We start from the raw sequence: 26610 nt of genomic DNA, 5'->3' as shown, positions 1-26610 counted from the left end.
CATTTTTCATTTCACAAGGAAAACAGAAGGCATCCCATGAAACTTTCTCAAGTTCTGGGCACCACACTTAACCAAATTACCTGTATCCTTACTGATTTCCTCCTTTTTGACTTTCTGATGGAAGAGATACCCTGCCTCTGGTCTATAGATAATTCCTTTACCTGGTTTCTGGAGTGAATGCCTTCTTGCCTTCTCAAGAAATCCACTCATTTATTTAATATTACTTATTAAGCATCTCCTTTTCATAGGGACCATGCTCCACTGAGTGACTAATCCCTTTCTCTTTTGTAGATTCAGCTCATCTCCCTTCACTGGTTCCTTAGCACTTAACCATGCCTGATGCTATCTCTCAGTTAAAAACCAACAAAACCAAAACACAAAAAAAATTCCACCTTCCACCCTTAACCCTTCTTCAGCTGTTGGCTTATCTTTCTTCTTTTCTTTAAAGCCAAGCATCTCTAAAACTTTATGTATGCTTAGTATTTTCATGTCACCATCTCTCAGTCATTTTACAGCCCACAGTAGTCTATCTTTTGCTCCCATTGTTCTCACTGAATTTGCTTTCACTGTGGTCACCAACAACCTACGTGTGACTAAATTGAATGGAACCATTTTGGTCTTCATCTTACTTGATCTTGATCTGGATGCAGCATTTTAAAATGTGGACCACTTCTTTTTTTCACTTGGTTTTTATGACGCCACATTACTCCTATGTTTCTGGTTCATCTAGCTCAGTTGTTTTGGCAAGCTGCATTTTTGTCTGTGTTTCTCTAAGTATTGGTGTTCCTTGGGGTTTCCTACGCACTCTTTCCTTCATTGTTAGCACTCTTTCTGGTTGATGCCATCAGTTCCTAATACTGTAATTATCATATAAGGGACATGCTTGGTATTGTATTTAGAAATGAAGTTGTTGGAATTGCAAAGATTGTCTTGTTTAAATAGGTCTACAGGGACAAAGCCAAAGCAAAATATACTATGAACTCTGATTAATAATCTATTTCATACCAATTAAATATTAGTGGAGTGAAGGAACAAAGTTACTAAGTTTATAGTTAGTGTCTTTGTCATCACAATGCTGGATGTACATTACAATTTAGATGGGTAAAGTCCATTCCTACAGCAAAGATTCTAACAGATACAATTTTTTGTAACATTGACATCCTGCATAAATACATAATCATAACAAACATGAAAAACAAACTTTACATTATCTCTCGATTCTCGTGCCTCAGCCTCCCGAGTAGCTGGGATTACAGGTGCCCACCACCACACCTGGCTAATTTTTGTATTTTTAGAAGAGATGGGGTTTAGCCATGTTGGCCAGGCTGGTCTCGAACTCCTGACCTCAAGTGATCCACCCGCCTCGGCCTCCCAAAGTGATGGGATTACACGGATGAGCCACTGCACCTTGCCCAGTATTTCATATTTAAATTAATAAGACACAGAACTGGTATATATAAATTGAACATAGCCTTCTCCCCATCTAGTTAGTACTAAGTATTATTTATGCATTTATGGTATCTGATTTGCAAATACTACTAAATCCCCTTTACCTTAAAACCTATACTAATTATTCTCCATTTGCTCATCCAGATAGCTTCTCTGCCCTTTTCTCCCTTGCCTTATGCCCTGGGACAGTGTCCTCTGAGGACTGTATGCTGGAGGGATACCAGGAGGAGATGGAAAACAAGAGCATAGGTCAGGGCATGCCTCCTCTGTCCCCTTCCTGTTCAGTGCTGTATCACTGGCATTAGCTGTGACCTTTCCCAACTACAGGTTCTGTGGGGCAGTGACTCCCACTGGGTTCCAACAAGGTTTCCTACTCTTGGCTTTTTAGTCCTAGGGCCAATAATGGTTTCCCACTGTTGTAAGTCTCCCAGCACCTCAATATTCCCTGTTTGTCTCATCAGTTCTGCCCATACCTTTGTTAAGAGTTATTTCATTAAAGTCTTAATTTTAACTCACTTAGGGTAAATTTTTTTCCTTCTGAGAACCTGACTGATTTAACAATTTTGAAAACTAGCCCAGTGCTTTGCATTCTCAAAAGCACTTGTGCCAACAATTTTCTGCTTCTATTAAGGATTCTCATTAAATAACACCATGATATGGGGGGGGGTCCCAAGATTTCACCTACATTTCAACCAAGGCTGAAAGTTTGGAATTTTAATTTTGTATTTTCACTACATGTTAATAGCTCTCAATTTGTATCTCTAGCCCAGATCTATCTTCTAAATTTCAGAACTACATGTTCAACTCCTCTGATTTCTTTGCTCTGATATTCCACAGATACTAAAAATTCCAATGCAATGCCTAATTCTTCTATGCCTTTTAAGCAACTTTCTCAGACTGCTCCCTGTCTGTATAAAGTTAGGAGCTCAGAAATGTCTTTTGTAAAAAAGTTTTTAGAGACAGGATCTTGCTCTGTTGCGCAAGCTGAGTGCAGTCACATGATCGTGACTCACCACAGCCTCAAACTTCTGGGCTCCAGCAGTCCTCTTGTTTCAGCCTCCAAAGTAGGTAGTACTGCAGGCGGGTGCCACTACACCTGAATGTTTTTTTTATTTTTGTACAGATAGCAGTCTCGCTATGTTGCTCAGGCTGGTCTCATACTCCAGGCCTCAAGCGATCCTCCCACCTTGGCCTCCCAAAGTGCTAGAATTACAAGTGTGAGTCACCTTCTCTGGCCCAGAAATCTCTTTACAATCTGAATATTCATGGTCTTTGTTAGTCCCGGGTGGCCATACTTTTGCTGACTCAATTCCTTTAAGAATCTGGGGGGCTTTCTGTATATCAGACTAGAGTTCACTCCATGCTCCAGAAGCCAAACCCACTATTAGTTTCAAGACAGGCTTTTCTTCTTTAGGTTTACTTACTGCAAGTTTGAGATTAGGCTTCCATGCGACTACATCTTTAAGCTTTCAGGAAGTCATTTGGTTCAGCAATGGAAGCACCAACTTAATTCTCTAGAAACTTTAAAATGTGTCTTACAGCCATACTTTGATTTGATCTTTATCCTTAAGCTATTTTTTAAATTTTGAGTATCTTTTATTTGCTTGAGAAGTTGAGAATAAGAGATAGTTTATTTTCCAGACGGACAAATTTTAAACCTTTATAATTCTCTAAATTCAGCTAGCAAATTGGTCAGGTGTTTAACGAGTCCATCTCTTTCTTAAAGTGCCTTACTATACACAGCCAGTATAAACCAGCTGACACTCTCAATCTTCTGCTTGGAAATACTCTCACTCAAATCCAAAAGTCCATCAAGTTATTGAGTGAACTATTTTTCCAGTTCCTGCAGGTGATTCTTATACCACTCCATGACATGGGGTTTTTCTGCTTCTATAGCAGTGTCTTCATGACTTTTTCCAGTCGCCTGCAATAGTTTTCTTGCTCTTTTTTCCAGCCTCCACTAACAGTTTCCTTTCCATCTGCCACATAATCTTGGAATCAATGTCACATATTGTAGAATGTTGTTATGGCGCCATCCCAGTTCTATACACTGTATAATGTTGTAGCTGCCTTTCACTTGTCTGTGTCTCTTACTGGACAAGCTCCATGAGAATGGCAAGGATGTTTCCAGTCCCTGGACCATAGTAGGTATTCAATAAATATTACTTAATAAGTAAATAAATAAATAAATAAATACGGTGATTCTTCATTCCTAGAGACCTTTTAAAGGTGTCATTGCTTAGTTTTATCTAATCTGTATTACCTTAGTAATGAGTACTCTAGTTCAGCTAGTCTCCTCTTAACTATCCTCTTTAGTATTGTACCTATTAGAGTACAACCTGTATACACACGAATAGTGGCTCTTATTTGAAGCAAAATCGACCCATCTACGAAATGTAATTCCTAAAAAAGATTCTTAATGTCTGTATGACTCAGTCTTCTCATCTGTAAAATAAGGATAATAGTAGTACTTACACGATTATTGTCAGAATGTTTGGTACAGAGTAAAAAAAACTCAAATGGTGATTATTACTATTTTTTCATGTTTGCATCCAAACAGAACAAACTTGTAACATAAACTGCTTCTAAAAAAATGGGTAGCTGGGGAAAGAAGTGGAAAGGAGACTTACATTTTTTGCTATACATATTTTTTGTAACTTCTGAATAGTATACCATCTGCATATATTACCTACTGAAAACAATGACTGAGCTGGGTATGGTGGCTCATGCCTGTAACCCCAGCGCTTTGGGAGGTTGAGGCGGGTGGATCACTTGAGGTCAGGAGTTTGAGACCAGCCTGGCCGACATGGCGAAACCCCATCTCTACTAAAAGTACAAAAATTAGCGGGGTGTGGTGGTGGGTGCCTGTAATCCCAGCGACTCGGGAGCCTGAGGCAGGAGAATCCTTTGAACCTGGGAGGCAGAGATTGCACTGAGCCAAGATCGTGCCACTGCGCTCCAGCCTGGGCAACAGAGGGAGACCCTGTCTCAGAGAAAAAAGAAAGAAAGAAAGACAGAAAAAGAAAACAATGCCTGATTCAAAAAGTACTACATCTATGCATGTTCATTTTAATTTCTATTATTAATAGCTTGAATGACATATTTTAAAAACAGCAATAAAGACTTGGAATAATTCATCCATGACAAATTTAAGATAGATTTATTTTTATGTTTTTTTTTTAGAGCCCATTAGAAATAGCAATTAAAGAATCAGGACTTTGCACCCAAGACTGTGTGGTAGATAGAGCTCCCTCTCCCCTCTCCCCTCCCCCCCTCCCCTCTCCCCTCTCCCCTCTCCCCTCTCCCCTCTCCCCTCTTTCCACGGTCTCCCTCTGATGCCGAGCCGAAGCTGGACGGTACTGCTGCCATCTCGGCTCACTGCAACCTCCCTGCCCGATTCTCCTGCCTCAGCCTGCTGAGTGCCTGCGATTGCAGGCGCGCGCCGCCACGCCTGACTGGTTTTCGTATTTTTTTGGTGGAGACGGGGTTTCGATGTGTCGGCTGGGCTGGTCTCCAGCTCTTAACCGCGAGTGATCCGCCAGCCTCGGCCTCCCGAGGTGCCGGGATTGCAGACGGAGTCTCGTTAACTCAGTGCTCAATGGCGCCCAGGCTGGAGTGCAGTGGCGTGATCTCGGCTCGCTACAACCACCTCCCAGCCGCCTGCCTTGGCCTCCCTAAGTGCCGAGATTGCAGCCTCTGCCTGGCAGCCACCCCGTCTGGGAAGTGAGGAGCGTCTCCGCCTGACCGCCCATCGTCTGGGATGTGAGGAGCCCCTCTGCCTGGCTGCCCAGTCTGGAAAGTGAGGAGCGTCTCTGCCCGGCCGCCATCCCATCTAGGAAGTGAGGAGCGCCTCTTCCTGGCCGCCATCACATCTGGGAAGTGAGGAGCGTCTCTGCCCGGCCGCCCATCATCTGAGATGTGGGGAGCACCTCTGCCCTGCCGCCCCATCCGGGATGTGAGGAGCGTCTCTGCCCGGCCGCCCTGTCTGAGAAGTGAGGAGACCCTCTGCCTGGCAACCGCCCCGTCTGAGAAGTGAGGAGCCCCTCCGCCTGGCAGCCACCCCGTCTGAGAAGTGAGGAGCATCCTCCCTCCTCGTCCGGGAGGGAGGTGGGGGGGTCAGCCCCCCGCCCGGCCAGCCGCCCCGTCCGGGAGGTGAGGGGCGCCTCTGCCCGGCCGCCCCTACTGGGAAGTGAGGAGCCCCTCTGCCCGGCCAGCCGCCTTGTCCAGGAGGGAGGTGGGGGGGTCAGCCTCCCACCTGGCCAGCCGCCCCGTCCGGGAGGCGAGGGGTGCCTCTGCCCGGCCGCCCCTACTGGGAAGTGAGGAGCTCCTCTGCCTGGCCAGCCGCCCCGTCCGGGAGGGAGGTGGGGGGGTCAGCCCCCCGCCCGGCCAGCCGCCCTGTCCAGGAGGTGGGGGGCGCCTCTGCCCGGCCGCCCCTACTGGGAAGTGAGGAGCCCCTCTGCCCGGCCAGCCGCTCTGTCTGGGAGGGAGGTGGGGGGGTCAGCCCCCCGCCCGGCCAGCCGCCCCATCCGGGAGGGAGGTGGGGGGGGTCAGCCCCCCGCCTGGCCAGCTGCCCTGTCCAGGAGGTGGGGGGCGCCTCTGCCCGGCCGCCCCTACTGGGAAGTGAGGAGCCCCTCTGCCCGGCCAGCCGCTCTGTCTGGGAGGGAGGTGGGGGGGTCAGCCCCCCGCCCGGCCAGCCGCCCCGTCCGGGAGGGAGGTGGCGGGGTCAGCCCCCCGCCCGGCCAGCCGCCCCATCCGGGAGGGAGGTGGGGGGGGTCAGCCCCCCGCCTGGCCAGCCGCCCCGTCCGGGAGGTGAGGGGCGCTTCTGCCCGGCCGCCCCTACTGGGAAGTGAGGAGCTCCTCTGCCCGGCCACCACCCCATCTGGGAGGTGTGCTCAACAGCTCATTGAGAGCGGGCCATGAAGACAATGGCGGTTTTGTGGAATAGAAAAGGGGGAAGGGTGGGGAAAAGATTGAGAAATCAGATGGTTGCCGTGTCTATGTAGAAAGAGGTGGACATGGGAGACTTTTCATTTTGTTCTGTACTAAGAAAAATTCTTCTGCCTTGGGATCCTGTTGATCTGTGACCTTACCCCCAACCCTGTGCTCTCTGAAACATGTGCTGTATCCACTCAGGGTTGAATGGATTAAGGGCGGTGCAAGATGTGCTTTGTTAAACAGATGCTTGAAGGCAGCATGTTCGTTAAGAGTCATCACCACTCCCTAATCTCAAGTACCCAGGGACACAAACACTGCGGAAGGCCGCAGGGTCCTCTGCCTAGGAAAACCAGAGAACTTTGTTCACTTGTTTATCTGCTGACCTTCCCTCCACTATTGTCCTGTGACCCTGCCAAATCCCCCTCTGCGAGAAACACCCAAGAATGATCAATAAAAAAGAAAAAAAAAAAAAAAAGAAATAGCAATTAAACAAGAAGTATTCTTATGGGGGGAAGATTTTACTGTGGCATTAATCCTGCTTTTAGTTATAAAGGTTTTTATTAGGTTAAAGAGAAAACAGTCAATAATATCAATATAAGTCCACATAATTCTGAACAGCATAAATGTGAGGTTTCACTCAATGGTAAAGTGTATAGTGAGGGAAATGTTTAGTCACTCCACATTAGTACCCTCATACAAATAAACAGTATTTCACAACTTGTGGTTTATCTCACATGCTTGGCTGGTGTGGAACTCTAGCCTGAAAGCATGCAATAAATAAATGTTTGTTTTAACTTTCTGTTTCCCTTTACACCTCAAATAGGTTTTGTGACAATAGAGTTTTCAGACTGCTCAAGAACGTAAATGTCAACCACACAGACTTCTGAATTATGCAGTAAGATAAAAATGGGTATTGGTAAAATCACACCAGCCTATAGTGGGAAAAAATAATCGCTTCCTCTGTAGAAATGTTTAACTTCTGAAACTAACTGATCTGTTATTTGACGTTCAAGAGAGCTCTAAATGAATTCATTGACCAGGCACTTATTAATCACTGTCTCTGTGCCAAGCATTGTATATTTGATTAGCAATCAGTCCTGTATTCCATTCATTCTCTGCAATGTTCCTTTTTTTTTTTTTTCTCTTTTGAGATGATCTGGCTCTGTCACCCAGTCTGGAGTGCGGTGGCATGATCTCGGCTCACTGCAACCTCCGCCTCCTGGGCTCAAGCCATCCTCCCACCTCAGTCTCTCAAGTAGCTGGGACTGCAGGCACATGCCACCACGCCCAGCTAATTTGTGTATTTTTTAGTAGAGACAGGGTTTCGCCACGTTGCCCAGGCTGGTCTGTAACTCCTGAGCTCAAGCCAGCTACCCATCTCGGCCTCCCAACGTGCTGGGAATACAGGCGTGAGCCCCTACCCCTGACCAATGTTACTTTCTTTATCCACTTATTTTGTACTTCAATTTCCTCATGTAAAAACAATGGCATTTTCAGATTTCTTGCCATTTATTTGTCTGTCAGGAACATTAGTAAGTAGTACCCGTTTGGGGGTGTAGGCTGAATTAAATGAATAATTACCTAATTTTTTTGTCAAGACATCTTTGTGTTTTTTTTTTTTTTTTTTTTTTTTGAGACAGAGTCTTGCCCTGTTGCCCAGGCTGGAGTGCAGTGGCGCAGTCTTGGCTCACTGCAACCTCTGCCTCCCAGGTTCAAGCGATTCTCCTGCCTCAGCCTCCCAAGTAGCTGGGACTACAGGTGCACGCCACCATGCCCAGCTAATTTTTTGTATGTTTTGTATTTTTTTTTTTCAGTAGAGATGGGGTTTCACCATGTTAGTTAGGATGGTCTCGATCTTCTGACCTCGTGATCCACCTGCCTCGGCCTCCCAAAGTGCTGGGATTACATGCATGAGCCACCACGCCTGGCCTTAAGACATCTTAAACAATGTCAAAAGACAAGATGTGGTTAATTTTTCTGAATATTTCATGAGTGCTTGGAGAAAAAAAATCTGTATTCTTTCTTTTTTGTATCCACAAAAAATAATGATAAACTCAGAAAAATATATGAAACATATGTTGGATAAAATGCTGCTATCCCTAATATAGGGAGATTCTATCATTTGACCCCAGTTTTAAAAGCAGGCAAAAGATAGGAGCATCAAATCCTTCAAGAAGAAATCTAGATGATCAATAAACATGAAAAGATATTGATGATTTGCTGTTTTTTTCTACTGTTTTCCCAATTCTCGATTTTCCTGATTTTTGGAGTTCTCTTTATTATTTCCTTTCTTTTCTTCTTCTTTTATGTAGCAAGCACAAGCAGTCTTTCTTCTTTTTTTAAAAAAATGACAGATAAAACTGTAATATATTTATCATGTTGAACATGGCGTTTTGAAATATATATACATTGTGGAATGGCTAAATTGAGCTAATTCATATACACATTACCTCATACAGTTACTATTTTGTGGTGAGAACACTTAAAATCTACTCTTAGCATTTTTCAAGACTACAATATATCATTATAACTATAATCAATATATTGTACAATAGATTTCTTGAATTTATCTCACTAAAACTTTGTTACTTTTGACCAATATCACCCCCAAACCCCGCTTCTCCAGCCCCTGGTAACCACCTTTCTACTCTGTACATTTTTTTTTTTTTTTGAGATGGAGTCTTACTATTTTGCCCAGGCTGGAGTACAGTGGTGTGATCTCAGCTCACTGCAACCTCCACCTCCCAGGCTCAAGCAATTCTCCTGCTTCAGCCTCCTGAGTAGCAGGGATTACAGGTGCATGCCACCATGCCAGGCTAATTTTTGCATTTTTAGTAGAGACAGGGTTTTGCCACATTGGCCAGGCTGGTCTCAAACTCCTGACTTCAAGTGATCTGCCCGCTTTGGTCTCCCAAAGTGCTAGGATAACAGGCGTGAGCCACCATGCCTGGCCTCTACTCTCTACTTCTACAGAATCAGCATGTTTTGCTCTACTGAATAATATAAAATAACATAAGGAATTTTCTTTTTATTGAACATAGTTAGAACTTACCCTGAAGCTATCTCCATAGGTGGCCATAAGACCCAGGCTTGGCCAACCAGAATACTGAATATTCTTGGTACCATGATTTCTCCAGGAAAGGACATTTAATTAAGCTGAGCCAACCAAACCCATTCAAAACTAAATTGAAACTTTTTCCTGGGCAATCAGGATGGAAGTGTTCACTTTTCTGCTGTGAGTGGAGCTGTAAGAACATTAATTTGGAGCTTGTATAAGCTTTTGCAACCTCAAGGAGAGAGGAAAGAGCCTGATTGTGGTAGGTTTATGGCCAATCCTGATGGATACCTGTTAAGACACACATAAAAATTAGAATGTGCTTGTTTCTAATTGTGGAGCAGTAAGAATTTCTTCTAATGGTAATAGAATGGTCCCTTAAGATTCCGAGAATCTCTGACCTGCCTGATTCCTCACTACAGACAGGCTACTAAGAACATCCAATTTGAGAGACACTGATGTGTGTAATACTGACCTTGCAGGGTTTCTTTGCTGGCTTAGTGGTCAAAGGGAAAACAATGTCAATAAATTCCCAGTTAACATCCTTGCCAATATTTGAACCGAGATCAACCTTTCTAGTCCAGCCTACTTTATTAACTAAAAATGGGGCCAACAGAGAGGAACACAAAACTCAGATATGAAGAAGGACTGGGTCCTCTGGAGACTGGTTCATGATCCCCAGGGAGATTTTCCATTTTCACTAGTTCAAATCTGTTTTTATTATTTTCTTAACTTCAGTTTCTCCCATGATGCACATAAAGTTAATTTGGGCTCTGCCAGACTCTTCACTGCTTTCCCATAATGGCTGATGAACGTTTTCCACTCTGTTTTTATAGATGAGACAGCTTGCCAGTCAGCAGCTTTTGTCTCTAATCAGGGAGCTCAGTTCCAGGTCCTAAGTTCTATTAGACTCATCTATAATATTGCATGACTGTGAAAATATGGTCCCAGCTACCCACCCGTATTTCTAGATCTGATAGCCTCAGAAGCTGTTGGCTTCCGCTGCCACTGACCATTGTGGTTTTTGCCTAACTCTTCATTTCTGGCATCTAGAAATGTTTCCTTCTAGTTTTCATAGTTGCTTAAGTTCTTTTAAAAAATGTATCTAGTATTTTCCTGTATTTGGTCTGTGGGTTGATGCAAAGCCCTTCTGAATCAAACCAATCATTCATAGTAGCTAGGAATTTAATTATACTCTGTATTCTATGCCATCTTTTGTCTCTGCCCAAAACCACCTTTTTTTTTGGTGGGGTGGGGGGTGGGTAGAATTTCCTTTTGGAGGTTTCTGTCTTCTAGCTTTAGGCTAGTAGGCTGGATGAGATGATTTCTAGACCTCCTGTAGGGCTATCAGTCTGAGCCTTTGCTGTATGTCCTGGTAGGTGTAGCCAGTGCATCAGCGAACATAGTCACTGCCTTGTCCTCCTTGTCCTGACCACAAGGGCTTTTCAGTTCACTGACTCTGGTTTGTCTCTGTGCTCTTCCTTGGCTACATGAGGATATATCCAGTGCTCCCTTTGCATGCAGGGCATTTCCAGAGGCTGTTTAAGGTCTGCTGCCTAGATGCCCCCTCCCCTTCTTCTGCTTCCTCTCTATGATGGGCATGGGAGAAACACTGAGGTCTTGCAGGTTTCCTGGGCTACCCTTGGGAAAGAGCAGCACAGCTTCTGCTCTGGAGAACTATGCCCCCCTCCACTGACTTAACCAGAAGAGACAGAGCCTAGGTCCCCCCCTAGAGATCCACAAGACCTAAACCCTCTTATTCCCATTCTTCTCCTCTATCTCCCAAGTTTGGGGAAATTTTCTTAGTGTCTAGAGCAAGAGAAACTGACTCTTGGAGCATATAATATATTTTAAATCTTTTGCCTGCCTTGCCAGGTCCTTGGGTTTTTTTCGCCTGAAAGCTAAGAATGAACTCTTTTGTTCTCTGTGTTATGCTGTGTCATCCTTTCCCTGAAGTGGGAAGATGGAATGCCCTGGCTGCCTGGGCTGAAGGAAGGTCACAGGGAACAATGAGGAAAAACCCTGTGAATATCTTGACATTCTGTTAATCACAAATGCTTGGGTTCTGTGTGTCATCCCCAGCTAGAACTCCACTACAATTTTTGGGAGGCGTTCTGTTATTTTTTAGTACTTTATAATTAGTTGATGGATATATTTAGTAGGTTAACCTGAAATTAGCTAATTAAATCATTTGGCATATCTCCTCTATGATATCAAAACATCCCTCTTTAGCTTCTTAAATTCTAATCTGCTATTTATTCAACTCCACTCATTCATTCAGTATTTATCACCTACCTAGTGTCAGCTACTGTGGTTTTTACTGGAGGAAAGTATGAGACAAACAAATAATCCCTTCAGAGGAACTACTGACTCACACGTGGGGGAAAAATAATCCCTTCTCTCAAGATGCTTTTGTTGTGGTGGGAATGCAGACAAATCACCCCAAAATTCTAAAGAATGATAAGAGTTATAATAGTGAAATGCATAGAAAAGGGGGCAAAGGAGAGAAGGCCATTAGCTCTGGCTGGCAAAGAAAGAAAGATCTTCACAGAAGAGATGACTCTTGAGTTGGGTCTTGAAGAATGGGTCTTGAAATAGTGAAGGATGAGGAAATGCAAGTTGTGGGGCAGTGGGAAGAAAAGGCAGTTGGGGAGAGGAAGGAGCTGGTGAAGCCCCATAAAAACATGAACATGTACTATGGGAACAGGGAGACTGTGTGGAAGTGAGAGTAGGGGAATGAGGAGCAAAAATAAAATAGGCAGAAAGAGTAGAGCTTTGCGCTTTAGGAAGTCTATCTCTCTCTCTCTCTTCCCCTCTCGATGGAATCTGGCTCTGTTTCCCAGGCTGGAGTACAGTGACGCTATCTTGGCTCACTGCAACCTCCGCCTCCTGGGTTTAAGTGATTCTCCTGCCTGGACCTCCTGAGTAGCTGGAACTACAGGCACCCGCCACCACGCCTGGCTACTTTTTTGTATTTTTAGTAGAGACGGGATTTCACCATGTTGGCCAGGCTGGTCTCTAACTACTGACTTCAAGTGATCTGCCTGCCTAGGCCTCCCAAAGTGCTGTAATTACAGATGTGGAGCCACCAAGCCTGGCCCTCTTACTGTTTTCTAAATTTAAGTGATCAAATATATAACTGGGAACTTTTCATGCGCATGTAATTTTGTAAAGCTCTGCAAGTGATACAATGGTGGTAAGAAACTAATAGCTTACCATCTAGTTCATGTGTGTACTAAGTAAAATAGATGTATGAATGATTATAAAACAATTTATATAAAACATATTAATGCTAGAGTATAACAATTTTATTTGCAGGATAAGAGAGATTAATAACACAGTAGAAAACAATCTACAATCTCAGTGGCTTAGTGGAACAAAAGTTTATTTCTTACTCCTGAGGAGTCTGCTGTAGGCCTGGGAGATTCTACAGGACAGCTGTCTGATGTGTGTTGGCTCAGCCTTTGGGGCTGCTTTGGTTACAAGGCGCCTCTACCTGGACATGTCTCCATGATGGCCACTGGAGAGAAGAGTGGGCAGGAGCCTCGACTACTGGCAATTAAATGCTTCTACCCAAGTCACTTCTGTTCACATTTCACTGTCAAAACAAGTCATATGATTGTGGCTAACTTCAAGGAGGGCAGGAAAGGACTATCTGCCCATGTGTGAGGATTCAGAGAGGATCAGACAGTAAAAATGCTCAGTAGCATTCAGTAAGATAAACCTAACAGGGCTGGGTGCAGTGGCTCATGCCTGTAATCCCAGCATTTTGGGAGGCTGAGCTGGGCGGACTGCCTGAGATCACCCCGTCTCTACTAAAAATACAAAAAAAATTGCCAAGCATGGTGGTGTGCACCTGTAATCCCAGCTACTTGGGAGGCTGAGGCAGGGGAATTGCTTGAACCAGGGAGGTGGAGGTTTCAGTGAACCGAGATCGTGCCACTGCACTCCAGCCTGGGCGACAGAACGAGACTCCGTCTCAGAAAACAAAAACAAAAACAAAAACAAAAACAAAAAACATAACAATAGAAAGAATGAGGGGCATTCTCAAGCAGAAAGCAATCATACTTAGCATGTCATGTAATAAAAGACAATGCTGTTTTTCTGTCAATCAGTGAAAGGGTGTTCTTTGTTACTTCACTTTATTATGCCAGTAGTAACTGGCCTGCTGGAGCTATTAATTCAATCCTAGCTCCCAAGCTGGTTGATTTCGTAGAGTCTACAAGACTTCCATGCTTTCTCCATATCTTTGTTCCTTTCTTTTATGTCTCAGATATGTAGCCTAAGGAAATGGGATCTGGGTAACAGAGTTTCTGGGAAGGTTCTAGAAGGTCTCAGTCTACCTTCCAAGAACTTTTCATTGCTTCTTTGAAGACATGGGTCCTTCCAAGAACTTTTCATTGCTTCTTTGAAGACATGGGTCTTTTTGAACAAAGGTTTTTTAAGTGGTTCAACCAAATGACTTAACCTAATCAATTAGTAATGTCTCCATCTTGGAACTTAGATACCTACTAATAAGAGAGCCATCAGAGTGCAACCAGAAATTCAGCATAAGAACAATGGCAGTTGGTTATATTGATCTTAAATAAATAGAAGGGAAAAAGTGGTCCCAGGGCTTTATAAAAAGTGAGAACTCATTAAACTAAAAACCAAGAAACCCGAGTTTTCATTCTTCTTGTAAGCACTTAGGAGAAAGTCAGGAACTTCTGTGTCTTTCTTATTTATTTTGTCTTTACTTCTTACCCAATTCTTAATTATCATTCGGTATGAGTAAAAAGGGAGAATACTTGTCTACCTGTCTTAAAATTACAATGATCAAATTATTCCAAACTTTTTTTTAGTTCTTTGGAAATATGTATTACCACATATATATAAAAGAACAAGAAATCTCTACATTAGCTCTCAACTGGGGATATAACATAAATAAAACATAACTTTTCCATATTTTAAGAAGTTGGCTGCTTTAATAACTAGGAAGATTCAAGCTGTCGATATTATGTTTTAAAGTGAAATTTGGAACTGGAATTTATAATATTGTGATTGAAAACACGAGCGTTTTTTGAGATTATTAGGAAAGATAATTCAGAAATTAATGTGTAGGCTTTAGAAGGAACTGAAACCAAGCAAATACTGTTAAAAAAAAAAAAATCCCAGTTCTCCACTGCGAGTGGCCCCCTCTCTAGGGGGCAGCAGAGACGCCCAGGAGGAGACGGAGATCGCGGCGACTCAAGAGAGGCCAAGTGGGTCCGGGCAGTGCCCGCGCCAGGCTCTGAGCTGCAGCCCCAAGGGCGGGGGTCGAAGGAAGAGGCGAAGAGGCGGAGAGGCGGCTTCACGGATAAGCTTTTGCAGGCGACGCTCTCCGCCCGCCGGACGGGAGGCGGAGTAGCAGCCCGATTAAAGAAGCAGCCTGGAAGGAAGGAAGGAAGGAGCGAGGGAGGGACGGGAACGGCAGGAGGAGGAGCAGCGAGCTGGGCTGCAGCTGCGGCGGGAGGAGGAGCGGCCCCCGCGAGGCCACGTTTTGTTTTTGTTATTTTCCACTGGAGTAGTTGCCGGAGGCCTTTCCTGAGGACTGACCGCGCCGCAGCCCTGCAGCCCCGACCTTCCAGGTGACAGCCGGTCACCCTGGTAGGAGTCAGCTCCGCCCCAAGTCACCCCCTCCCGCCCACAGCCCCATTCCCCGCCCAGCCACCCAGTGTCTGCCCCAGGCGAGCGCGGCGGCCGCAGCGGGGCTGCAGCGCTGGAGCCGGCGGCCGCGGGGACCCTCGGCGTGGTCCTCTGACCCTGCAAACCCGCGACGGAGGAAGGGGAGGTCCTGCCCGAGGCGCCAGCCCGAGGAGGAGGATGCCCATTTAACCCGCCCTCGCCTGCCGGGCGCTTGCCTCGGTGCCCGCCGCCGGAGCCTCCGAGCCGCGCCCGTGGAAGTGCTGCATGGGGCAGGGCTGCTGAAGCGCAGAGTTCGGGGTTGCGCCGCTCCCAGGCAGGCGCGGGAGCCCGGTGCGGCAGTTGGCACAGTTTCGGCGGCGCCTTCTGCGCGGGAGTGGGGGGCGCGGTGCGCCCGGCCGGCCTCCGCGGTGCCCTGGTGAGGCGAGAGTTATGGAGCCGCCCAGCTGCATTCAGGATGAGCCGTTCCCGCACCCCCTGGAGCCCGAGCCGGGCGTCTCAGCTCAGCCCGGCCCCGGGAAGCCAAGCGATAAGCGGTTCCGGCTGTGGTACGTTGGGGGGTCGTGCCTGGACCACAGGACCACGCTGCCTATGCTGCCCTGGCTCATGGCCGAGATCCGCAGGCGCAGCCAGAAGCCCGAGGCGGGCGGCTGCGGGGCGCCGCCGGCCCGAGAGGTGATCCTGGTGCTCAGCGCGCCCTTCCTGCGTTGCGTCCCCGCGCCGGGCGCTGGGGCCTCGGGGGGCACTAGTCCGTCGGCCACGCAGCCCAACCCGGCGGTATTCATCTTCGAGCACAAGGCGCAGCATATCTCGCGCTTCATCCACAACAGCCACGACCTCACCTACTTTGCCTACCTGATCAAGGCGCAGCCCGACGACCCCGAGTCGCAGATGGCCTGCCACGTTTTCCGCGCCACAGACCCCAGCCAGGCAAGACAGGGGCTCGGAGGCGCGGGGGCGGGCTCGGCCTTGGGGGATCGGGGAGCAGGGCGGGAGGGGCGGGGACCCCACTTTAAGGACCGACTGAGGTTTGGCTGCAGGCGCGCGCGTTCCACGTGGCGCGCTCAAGCGCCGGCTGGTCCCCTTCCCTGGACCTTGGGAGTGGGAGAGAAGGCGTTCGGGGGCTGGGCGAGCGGCGGGAGCGGCCGGCCGGCTACAGCAGGGACCCGGAGGGAAAAGGACAGCGGTCCCGGGATGGAGGGGAGCTGGCGCGTCCAAGGAGCACGCGTGGAGGAGCGCGCGTCCCGGGAGGACGGCGGTGTCTGGAGTGTGACCGGAGATGGCTTGCTTGCCGCGTGTGTGTGTGTGTGTGTGCGTGTGCGCGCGAGCGCGTGTATGAACGCGGAAGGTTGGGTTCCTAGAGGTCCTCACTAGTTCTCAGTCGCAGTCAAATCCTTAACCGGTTTGGCTGGTCGCGTCATCTTCGCAGCAGCACCTGCAGGTCTCCGGTCTGGGAGGCAATTTCCGAGCGGGGCTTAGGGAAAAGTTACTAGACATCGTCAGATTGTCTGCAAAGAAGGATTCTACATTTGGATATTGAATGGAAAGAAGCCCTTTTTTTGCGGTTTTTAAACACACTTATTGGAGGCAGTGTAGTAGAACAGGTTTCTAATATCATTTTTTAAATGTTTTTTTCACTTTTGTTTTTAATATTTTTTTTCCAGAGTCTTCTAAATCGAATTACCAAACAGTAAACTTTACTTCCTTAAAAACAGATATGGTCCTTATGGAACAGGGAGAGGAGAACTTGACTATGCAGTGATTGTGTCTTTGAAAACAGAGTTTTTCCCCTTTAATTTGTAATGAGTTTTCTCCCCCCATATCAAAAGCTTCCAAAATGCTGTTTTAAAAATGGTTATTTACTGTTTGCACAGTACTTTAGGTTCTTTGGAAAAATAGTGTTGTCTAAATATAAATAAAGTCTCAGGTTGCACCATGTGGCTTTCTTTTGGTAACTGGGAAATTAATCGTAGTCAGATGAGAAAAACATCCTATAAATATGGCTTTAATTTTTTTTATTTCACAATTCTTCTGTCTGTAATTGAAAGACTTAGTTCAACAGTTTTCACAAAAGGCTTGTAGTTGAATTGAAGAAAATAATAGTTCATTGTCTTAGATTTCATCAGTTACTTTGAAAAATAGTTTTTTTTTTTTTTTTTTTTTTTGAGACGGAGTCTCGCTCTGTCGCCCAGGCTGGAGCGCAGTGGTGCGATCTCGGCTCACTGCAACCTCCACCTTCCGGGTTCAAGTGATTCTCGTGCCTCAGCCTCCCCAGTAGCTGGCATTACAGGCACCCAACAATCAGAACTCCTAATGTGAAGTTATGTTTATGGCATAACAGTTATGTTTATGGCAAAATATCATACTAAAATTATTTCAAGATCCTAACCACGATTTAATGAATTTCATTTTGTGAACATTTGTTCAAAACTTATTTTTAGCTTTCACATATGTTAAAATTGGAAAGTTTCTGAAAGCTATTACATTTTATTGTATTACATTTTTCTGGTTCTGGTGGTAAAGAGGAGCCAGTTGCATTTTTCCAGGACTTTAAGGAACTTTTCATGACTCTTGGGGGTTTCTGTTAAAGTTATTTCCCCCCAGCGACATCTGATGCATGACACATTGTTGCTAATCTCATTGATGGTCCTGGCACCTTTAGTTCTCAACAGCTGCTGTTGAGTTCCTCTTGGTCTCATTGGTAGGAAGTCAATTATAAACATTCCTTTATTTTCCTCCATTATCTATTTAAGCGTTAGAGGCTGAACTATATAAATATTAATATGTTTAGGCTCACTTCCCCCTTTTAGTCCAGTGGGAGCAGTGGTAGTCATGACTTTCTCATAAAAGTTCAAGAAAACCTCTAACTTTCCTGTTTATTGCCTTTTCCCAGATGAGTGTTTGATCTAAAGATATGAATTACTATTTGCTCTTAACCAAGAGATTCCCTGGCAGAGGATTATTAATTTGAAGGGCCAGATGTAGCGTCTCTAGAGAGCATCTCCAGCCATTAATCGGTGGTTACAAACTCAAATAACAAAGAAGAGGGTTGAGTGAGGACCATGGAGGACTGGATAGTGGGTGGCCTTTCTCAAGGTGCTACTTAGCTCCACTTGGAAATTGCATGAATAGGATGCAAGTCTAGCATTGCTAGAGCTGCTCATTTCCCAAGAGAGAGTGGAAATCTGAATTTTTATATATGACCCCGCATTTTAAAGTACTGGCAAATATTGTAAACATTTAAGAATCCTATCTGGGCCAAACAATACACATCTGAGAGATGGCTTTAGAGATCCATGAGCGGCCACTTTTGATCTTTGGCATAAATATTTGTTGAGTGGACAAGCGCAGTCATTGACACTATGTGCTGTTTGCTGTATTTCCTTTAGAGCATCCAGGTTCATTTGATATGGCTGTCATAGTAGGGGAAGCTGGGACCATCCTTTTTGAAGAATTTAGCAGAAACATTCCCAGAAGTGTTGATTCTGCAGCTGGACCTGTTAAAGGGGTCAGTTCAACATATTGTCATCCAGCAGTATGCTTCATGCAGAGTTGGCTGTGGATAGTTCTAGGGACCCTTGAAGTCAGAAGGAAGACCTGCTGTTTGCTTTGTTCTGAGTTCTATATTTGAAGTGGAGAATTATTTATTTGGACTTAAGATCATTGTTAAGAGAGTCTCCTAAGTGTTTCCCTCAGTCCTCAACAGAGTCTACAAAGTCTACAAACGTAGCCTAGAGCAGTAGACCTGCAAACATCCCCTAACATACTTGTCTGTGGTTCGTCTGTCATGCCTATTCCTTTAATGCAATGGCCCTATCTGTTGGATGACCGTATACTTTATTGTTTGATATGGGACAATTTTATTGTCAGAAGGGGCACCACTAATAATTATATAAGCACTGTGAGTAATAAACCTGGACTGTTCAGGACAAACCGGGATATATGGTCACCATGGCAAAGTTTGTGTTCATGCAGAGCCACCGAGTTGGAGGATTGTGGTTACTAATATAAAATGATAATGTTTTCAAGAGTATCTACTCACATATTGGAGTTGGATCTACATTTGACCTTAGAGCTGGGAGTGCTGTACTAATCGCTTGGGGGTCTGTTGTGGGGAGTTGCCACAGTGATGTGTTCCCTCTTGGCTCCACACCTCCCTTTGGGTCAGAGTCAATTTAAGGATGTGTGTCAGGAGAAGCATTCAACCAGAATGGCTCAATGCACCACTGTTTCTCCAAGGTGCAAAGAGAAATGGAGATGGGGGTGAAATGTATGCCAATGCAGATCTGTCTCTAGTCAAGCCTATGTAGTCTTATACAGGAGGAATGTCAGGCTTAGCACATTTCAGCTAAACTTGAACATTTGAACTGGGAAAAGGGCTTAATCCCATTGGCATGAAGTGAATTATAGACTTAAACTGATGGGGGAAACAAGAATATCTGATTCTCTCCCAAAGGTCTAGGATAGGTCACTAATACTCTGTAAATATTTATCCACTTGCAAAAAGAGTCTGTATGGCATTACCCATATTTTTCTGTTAAAAAGTTATTTTATGTTATACATACATTACTACAATAAAAAATAAAGCAGGAGTTGTTATTGAAAATATGAGACTTTGTTATGTTAATTTTTAATTAACATTTGCCTGTGAGTTTTGAAGCATCATTATATTTTATAATTATAGGATGAACAATCATTTAAAAGGTAAAAACATGATTGTTATAATGTTTATTGGTTGTTTTTGTGTATTATTTACTGGAGCTTGCAAGAATGATTTTAAAGAGACTTTACAAATTGTGTTCTTAAGATTAAAAAAAGGAATTTAATGCCAGTTTTTTCCCAACTCTCAGTTCTCTTAAAAACGTGTATTACTATCTGAGCTTTATTCACGTAACCAGTTTTTTTGTCAATATATTTTTAGAAGGTCATTTTTCAGTTCTTTTTCAAAGTTGATGGTTAGTAGCTTTGAGAATATGCTAGTAAGAATACCAGAGAAATTGAAACCTGGAAGATTTCACCTCTCTGTGCTTTCTAAGAAGTTTGTTCTGTGGACAGATAGATCTATCTCTTTTTTGTAATCATTTTTTATTCTCTCTCCTCCTTGCAGTCTGAAGTGGAGGTTAATTTGCCTTGGCTCTGTGGTAGAATCTTGACTGCAATATCTGGGGGAAAGGCACAAACATAGCCCAGAGACTCCCAGCCACAATGGAGCACATTATGATAGGAGCCCTAAGCTGAAAATTGAAGGTGTTCAGTGTCAGGGCTTGATTATCAGAAACCAGAGATTCTCAAACTTCAGTGTGTGTGTCAGAATTACCTAGAGGGCTTCTTAAAAGAGACCACTGGACCCTACCCTCAATTTCTGATTTAACAAGTTCTCTGGTGATGCTCAAACTACTGGCCACGTGACCACAGTTTTAGAAACCCTGTGCTAAGTTATTTGGTTCATTTGGTTGGCTGTATGACCATTTCTGTTCCCCTGGATATTTTTGTAGTCTTTCTCAGACTTGAAAGTTCAAGTGGAATGTGAGGAGAAATAATATTTGACTCTGGAATATTTTTAAGAAGCTCTTCATCTTCTAGCTTAATGATTTGTCTGTCCTTTTCCTGATATAGACATTATTCTGCCAGACATCATAAGACCATGCAAATGTTGAATGAAAACTTTGCCTTTCAGCCAAAACTTTTAAATTCTGCAGGTGGAATAAACAGTTCATTTTGAGGGGAATACAGATAACCTAAAAATCTGAAGTCCAAAGTGTTTTAACGTCAGAAACGTTTTGAGCATCAACATGACACTACACGTGGAAAATTCTTCACCTGATTTCATGAGATCACAGTCAAAACACACAAAATTATTAAACATATTGTATAAAATTACCTTGAGGCTATGTGTATAAGGTGTATAGAAACACAAATGAAGTTTTTTTGTTGTTGTTGTTTATTTTTTTGAGGTGGAGTCTCGCACTGTCGCCCAGGCTGGAGTGCAGTGGCGCGATCTCAGCTCACTGCAACCTCCACCTCTCAGGTTCAAGTGATTCTCCTGCCTCAGCCACCCAAGTAGCTGGGATTACAGGAGTGCACCACCACGCCCAGCTAATTTTTGTATTTTTAGTAGAGACGGGGTTTCACCATATTGGCCAGGCTGGTCTCAAACTCCTGACCTCAAGTGATCTGCCCGCCTGGGCCTCCCAAAGTGCTGAGATTACAGGTATGAGCCTCTGCACCCAGCCAGAAACATAAATGAATTTTATACTTAGACTTGGGTCTCATCCTTAAGATATCTCATTATGTATATGCAAATATTCCAAAATCTGAAAAAAAAATTCAAAATCTGAAACACTTCTGTTCCCAAGTATGTTGGATAAGTGATACGCAACCCATATATCCTAATTTCAGATTATGATAGTTTTTGAAAAAATTAAAGCTTGATTTACAGCCTGAGAAATAACACCATTCAGTAAGGCAGAGACTGTTCACATGCCCTTTTCTCATTTTGGAATGAGTAATTGCTTGGTGAGGAAACTGATGATTTCCATGAATTTTCTAGATTATCTGGTATATTATTTACCTCATAAGTAAAAGAATCAAGTCAGAAAAATAGCAGCATGCTTAGTATACTGGCTATTAAGAAAATCATGCAAAAAGAAGTAGAGTTGGGCAATTTAGTGAATAAGATAATGGCCAGCCTAAATAATTACTGCAAACAATTTTATTTACTTAAAAAAACCTCAAGGCTTCTGTTTGTTTAAAAATATCTGGCTGGTAGTTTCAGAGTCCCCTTTCCTTTAGACTATGTTGGCATGTCTGAACCAAGCCAACATTGCAGTTACTTGGATGTAGCCCCTTGGAAATTGAAGAACAGATCAATTATGATTTAATGTAATAGTATATTCAGACTTATTTGACCAAGTAAAGGATTTTTCTTGACATATGATCTGCATAAAATATGTATACAAATTGAATACCTCACTGGGATGTGCCAACTCTAAGGATGTCATTGGCTTGTTACTTTAAGGTTGGAATATGGTATGTAATATGGTATGTTGACATTGCACTGTCAAGTTTGTCTGAGTAGCTCCTTAATGCATTTCCTTAAAAGTGAACGTTTATTGAGCTCTTCCTGGGTGATAGCACTACTCTCACTGCTTCTCTTAGGAGATCACCCTTTAGCTTCACAGTAACTGGGTGAAGTACGTACCAGTATTTCCTTCATTTTATAGATGAGAAAACTGAGATATAGAAAGGTTAAATTATGGGCCGGGCGTGGTGGCTCATGCCTGTAATCCCAGCACTTTGGGAGGCTGAGGCAGGCGGATCACCTGAGGTCAGGAGTTCGAGACCAGACTGGCCAACATGGTGAAACCCCATCTCTACTAAAAATACAAAAATTAGCCAGGTATGGTGGCATACGCCTGTAATCCCAGCTACTTGGGAGGCTGAGGCAGGAGAATCGCTTGAACCTGGGAGATGGAGGTTGCAGTGAGCCTGGATCGTACCACTGCACTTTAGCTTGGGCGACAAAGTGAGATTAAAAAAAAAAAAAGGTTAAATTATTTCTCCAAGGTCACAAGACCTGTACTGGTAGAAGCATATTTCTATCCAGGCAGATTCTAAAGCTTGTTTTCTTTTCTTTTTGAGACGGAGTCTGACTCTGTCGCCCAGGCTGGAGTGCAGTGGCGCAATCTCGGCTCACTGCAAGCTCCGCCTCCTGGGTTCACGCTATTCTCCTGCCTCAGCCTCCCGAATAGCTGGGACTACAGGCGCCTGCCACCACGCCTGGCTAATTTTTTGTATTTTTAGTAGAGACGGGGTTTCACCGTGTTAGCCAGGATGGTCTCGATTTCCTGACCTCGTGATCCGCCCGCATAGGCCTCCCAAAGTGCTGGGATTACAGGCGTGAGCCACTGCGCCCGGCCAGTTTTCTTACCTGCTACGCTAGAATGCAGTTATTGAAAATTAGTTTTTAGTTGTTGGTCTTATCAGCTTTTATACTATCACTTTTTCCTACTCATATTAAAAATCTCCACAGGTAAATATGCTTATTAAGTTTGTAAAATAATAATTAGTGCTGAATGCACACTTGGGTATAGTTATGCCAGTATGTACTTTCCATTTTAAGGGGAAATAAAAAAAGTTTGTTTGATTTGTTGGGCTGGTAAAGCTGAACTCTGGTGTATCTTTGATTTAGTGTCTTTAAGTATGGCAGGGGAATAAACTATGAGTCTATAGTATTTATAACCATTATAATTTTAGGTTAGAATAAAAGATCATTAGGATCTACATTTAAAAACAAGTAAACCATGAATTTGAATTTATTTTATTGAATTATAAAGTATATGAATATCTTTTAATATGTCTTTGATATCTGTGATTATATGACAGGGACAAAATATAGGATTAAAACTTTGGTTGGTTTCATTTCAGATAATCTTGCCATAGGTTTGTGCAGTCTCAGCAGAAGGAAATCAGGGTTGTTATTACTGTTTTACTGATCTCTTCCAAGTTTCACTTCTTGCAAGATGTTGGGGTTGGAAAGAGGATCTCTAAGTAATGGAATCTTTCTGGCTAAAAATAGGAGCCTACATTGGCTGCTGCTTTAGCGTTTTTATTTTGTGGATACCCTTAACCAGTTGAATAGTCTTCACTTTTAACTTTTGTGAATTTTCACACAAATTTTAAAAATTCTCTAAGTTAGGACCATGGAAACTTTGTGCTATCAATATTACATAATTTGTGAATAGTTTACTATCAGTCTCAGATTCTAAGTCAAACACAGTGCTTCTGGTCGAACAAATCTAGAAATCTTCTGTATCTCACAATTGTATCTTCTTTTGTATCTTACAATTGTATCTTCATATATATTTTTAATAATGGGTTATGTAACTTGGACAAATACATTTATGGCTGGGACCTTTTAAAAATCAGTAAAAATTGGGAGGCCGAAGCGAGCAAATCATTTGAGACCAGGAGTTTGAGACCAGCCTGGCCAACACAGTGAAACCCCATCTCTTCTAAAAAAAAAATAGCAAAAATTAGCCAGGTGTGGTGGTGCATGCCTGTAATCCCAGCTACCCAGGAGGAGGCTGAGGCATGAGAATTGCTTGAACCTGGGAAGTGGAGGTTGCAGTGAGCCGTGATTGTGCCACTGCGCTCCAACCTGGGCGACAGCTCACTCTGTCTCTAAATAAATAAATAAATATCAATGAGTAAATTGTTTTTGGTCCTTACATGGCTCCCAGCTTTTTCAACTCATCTCTTGCCTTGGTTTCAGTCATTTAATTCCCATTGGCTGGGCAGTCTGAGAGCTTTTCCTGAGTTTACCTGAATTAAACTGATAGCCTTTCTCCTTGGTTCTCCAGGTAATTATTGCTCCCAGATTTCCAGTAGCAAGTTCTTTAGGAGACTAGTTTGGATCCCTCATTATTCTGTGTTGGAACTCCCCGATTCTGCTGCTCCCTTTGAAGGCCACCCAATGCTTGTTGCCTAACTCTTTACAGATTGTGCACTACTTGCCTGATTGGATTTCTTTCTAGTCATGGAAGCTGGCCTTCTTTTTCCTGAGAGAGTATCTAGTTATGGTCCTCGCCCCTTCCTGTTAGCTCCTTCTAAGGCTGTTAACAGATTTTATTTGCAGACAGATTTTATTTTGTACAGATTTTATTTTGGCTGTCGTATGGAATTTTGTAAAAGCCTGTTGGCATGAACATAGTGGTGGTGGTGGGCATGACCCTTTTAAATCCATCCACAATTTTTTTTTATTTTTATTCTTTTTCTCTGAGACGGAGTCTTGCTTTGTCACCCAGGCTGGAATGCAGTGGCGCGATCTCGGCTCACTGCAACCTCCGCCTCCCAGGTTCAAGCAGTTCTCCTGCCTCTGCCTCCTGAGTAGCTGGGACTACAGGCGCCTGCCAGCACACCCAGCTAATCTTTGTATTTTTAGTAGATACGGAGTTTCACCATGTTGGCCAGGCTGTTCTCTCTTGACCTCATGATCCGACCACTTCAGCCTCCCAAAATGCTGGGATTACAGGCGTGAGCCACCACAATGGCCCATCCATATTTCTTTTCTTTTCTTTTTTTTTTTTTGAGACAGAGTCTGGCTCTGTTGCCCAGGCTGGAGTACAGTGGCACAATCTTTGCTCGCTGCAACCTCCACCTACTGGGTTCAAGTGATTCTCCTGCCTCAGCCTCCTGAGTAGCTGGGACTACAGGCGCCCGCCACCATGCCTGGCAAATTTTTGTATTTTTAGTAGAGATGAGGTTTTACCACGTTGACCAGGCTGGTCTCGCACTCCCGACCTCAGGTGATCCGCCCGCCTCGGCCTCCCAAAGTGCTGGGATTACAGGCGTGAGCCACAGTGCCTGGCCATCCACAATTCTTTTTATCTAATTTGAGGCAGGTAGGCAGGTTCAATAGGCAGATCTTTGTCTAGTTTCTTTCTTTCTTTTTTTTTTTTGAGACAGTCTCACCGTCACCTAGGCTGGAGTGGTGTAGTGGCCCAATCTCGACTCACTGCAACCTCCGCCTCCCAGGTTCAAGCAATTCTCCTGCCTCGGCATCCCGTGTAGCTGGGATTACAGTTATGTGCCACCACACCTGGCTAATTTTTGTATTTGTGGTAAACACTGGCTTTCACCATGTTGGCCAGGCTGGCCTGGAACTCCTGGCCTCAAGTGATTCTCCCGCCTTGGCCTCCCAAAGTGCTGGGATTATAGGCTTGAGCCACCCGGCCTGGCTTTGTCTAGTTTCTAATAGCAGTATTAAACAATATGAAAACAGGTGGTGGTGTATTCTGTTTATAGATACCCCTTTATGTTTTATCTTGCTCCATTAATTTTAAACCTTTCCACTGGTCACATTATTCTGTTAATAACATTTGATAAATTTGTTTATTCTCTGTTCATGTAAATAAAGTACATTAGTTATAACATAGAGACGGTCACCTAATGCCTAATCCTCCATCAGGGATCTGGAAGTTAATTGGCATATCACCTTTCTTCTACTGGAAGTTAGGTTGGAGATATATATATATTTAAAAATTAAATTGTTCATTTTAATAAGTGGAGTGTGAACATGACATAATTAAATCTGTCTTAACATAAGAAAGTAAAGGACTTCTTTGGAATAAAGAATATGTAAAAATCAACCTTTAATTTCTCCAGTATTTTCACCTAAGCCCACCATATAGTTTTTTTTTTTTTTCTGATACAGGGGCTCACTTTGTCGCCTGGGCTGGAGTGCAGTGGCGGATCTTGGCTTACTTCAACCCCCACCTCTTAGGTTGAAGTGATTCTTGTGCCCCAGCCTCCCAAGTAGCTGGGACTACAGGCACGCTCCACCGCACCTGGCTAGTTTATGTATTTTTTGGTAGAAACGAGGTTTCACTATGTTGGCCAGGCTGGTCTTAAACTCCTGACCTCAGGTGATCCACCTGCCTTGGCCTCCCAAAGTGCTGGGATTACAGGCCACCGTGCCTGGCCAACCCATCATATAGTTTAACAGAGAT

At 44.1% G+C, this 26610-nt stretch overlaps 1 protein-coding gene across 2 annotated transcripts in view; it reads left to right on the top strand.

Annotated features, from left to right (window-relative positions):
• The first annotated feature begins 14602 nt into the window (after positions 1 to 14602).
• The window catches only part of TBC1D4 (TBC1 domain family member 4), a 193856-nt gene continuing 181848 nt past the window's right edge, over positions 14603 to 26610 (top strand). The window contains exon 1 of one of the 2 annotated variants that reach the window (XM_014347449.4): positions 14603 to 16030. In XM_014347449.4, the coding sequence (XP_014202935.2) occupies positions 15533 to 16030 (498 nt within the window). In that variant the 5' untranslated portion in view covers positions 14603 to 15532. The remainder of the gene's footprint in view (positions 16031 to 26610) is intronic. The other variant, XM_063595792.1, reaches the window with a different exon arrangement.

This window comes from Pan paniscus, chromosome 14 (genome assembly GCF_029289425.2).
Source record: "Pan paniscus chromosome 14, NHGRI_mPanPan1-v2.0_pri, whole genome shotgun sequence".
Lineage (NCBI taxonomy): Eukaryota > Metazoa > Chordata > Mammalia > Primates > Hominidae > Pan > Pan paniscus.
This window is presented reverse-complemented; position numbering and strand designations above follow the sequence as displayed.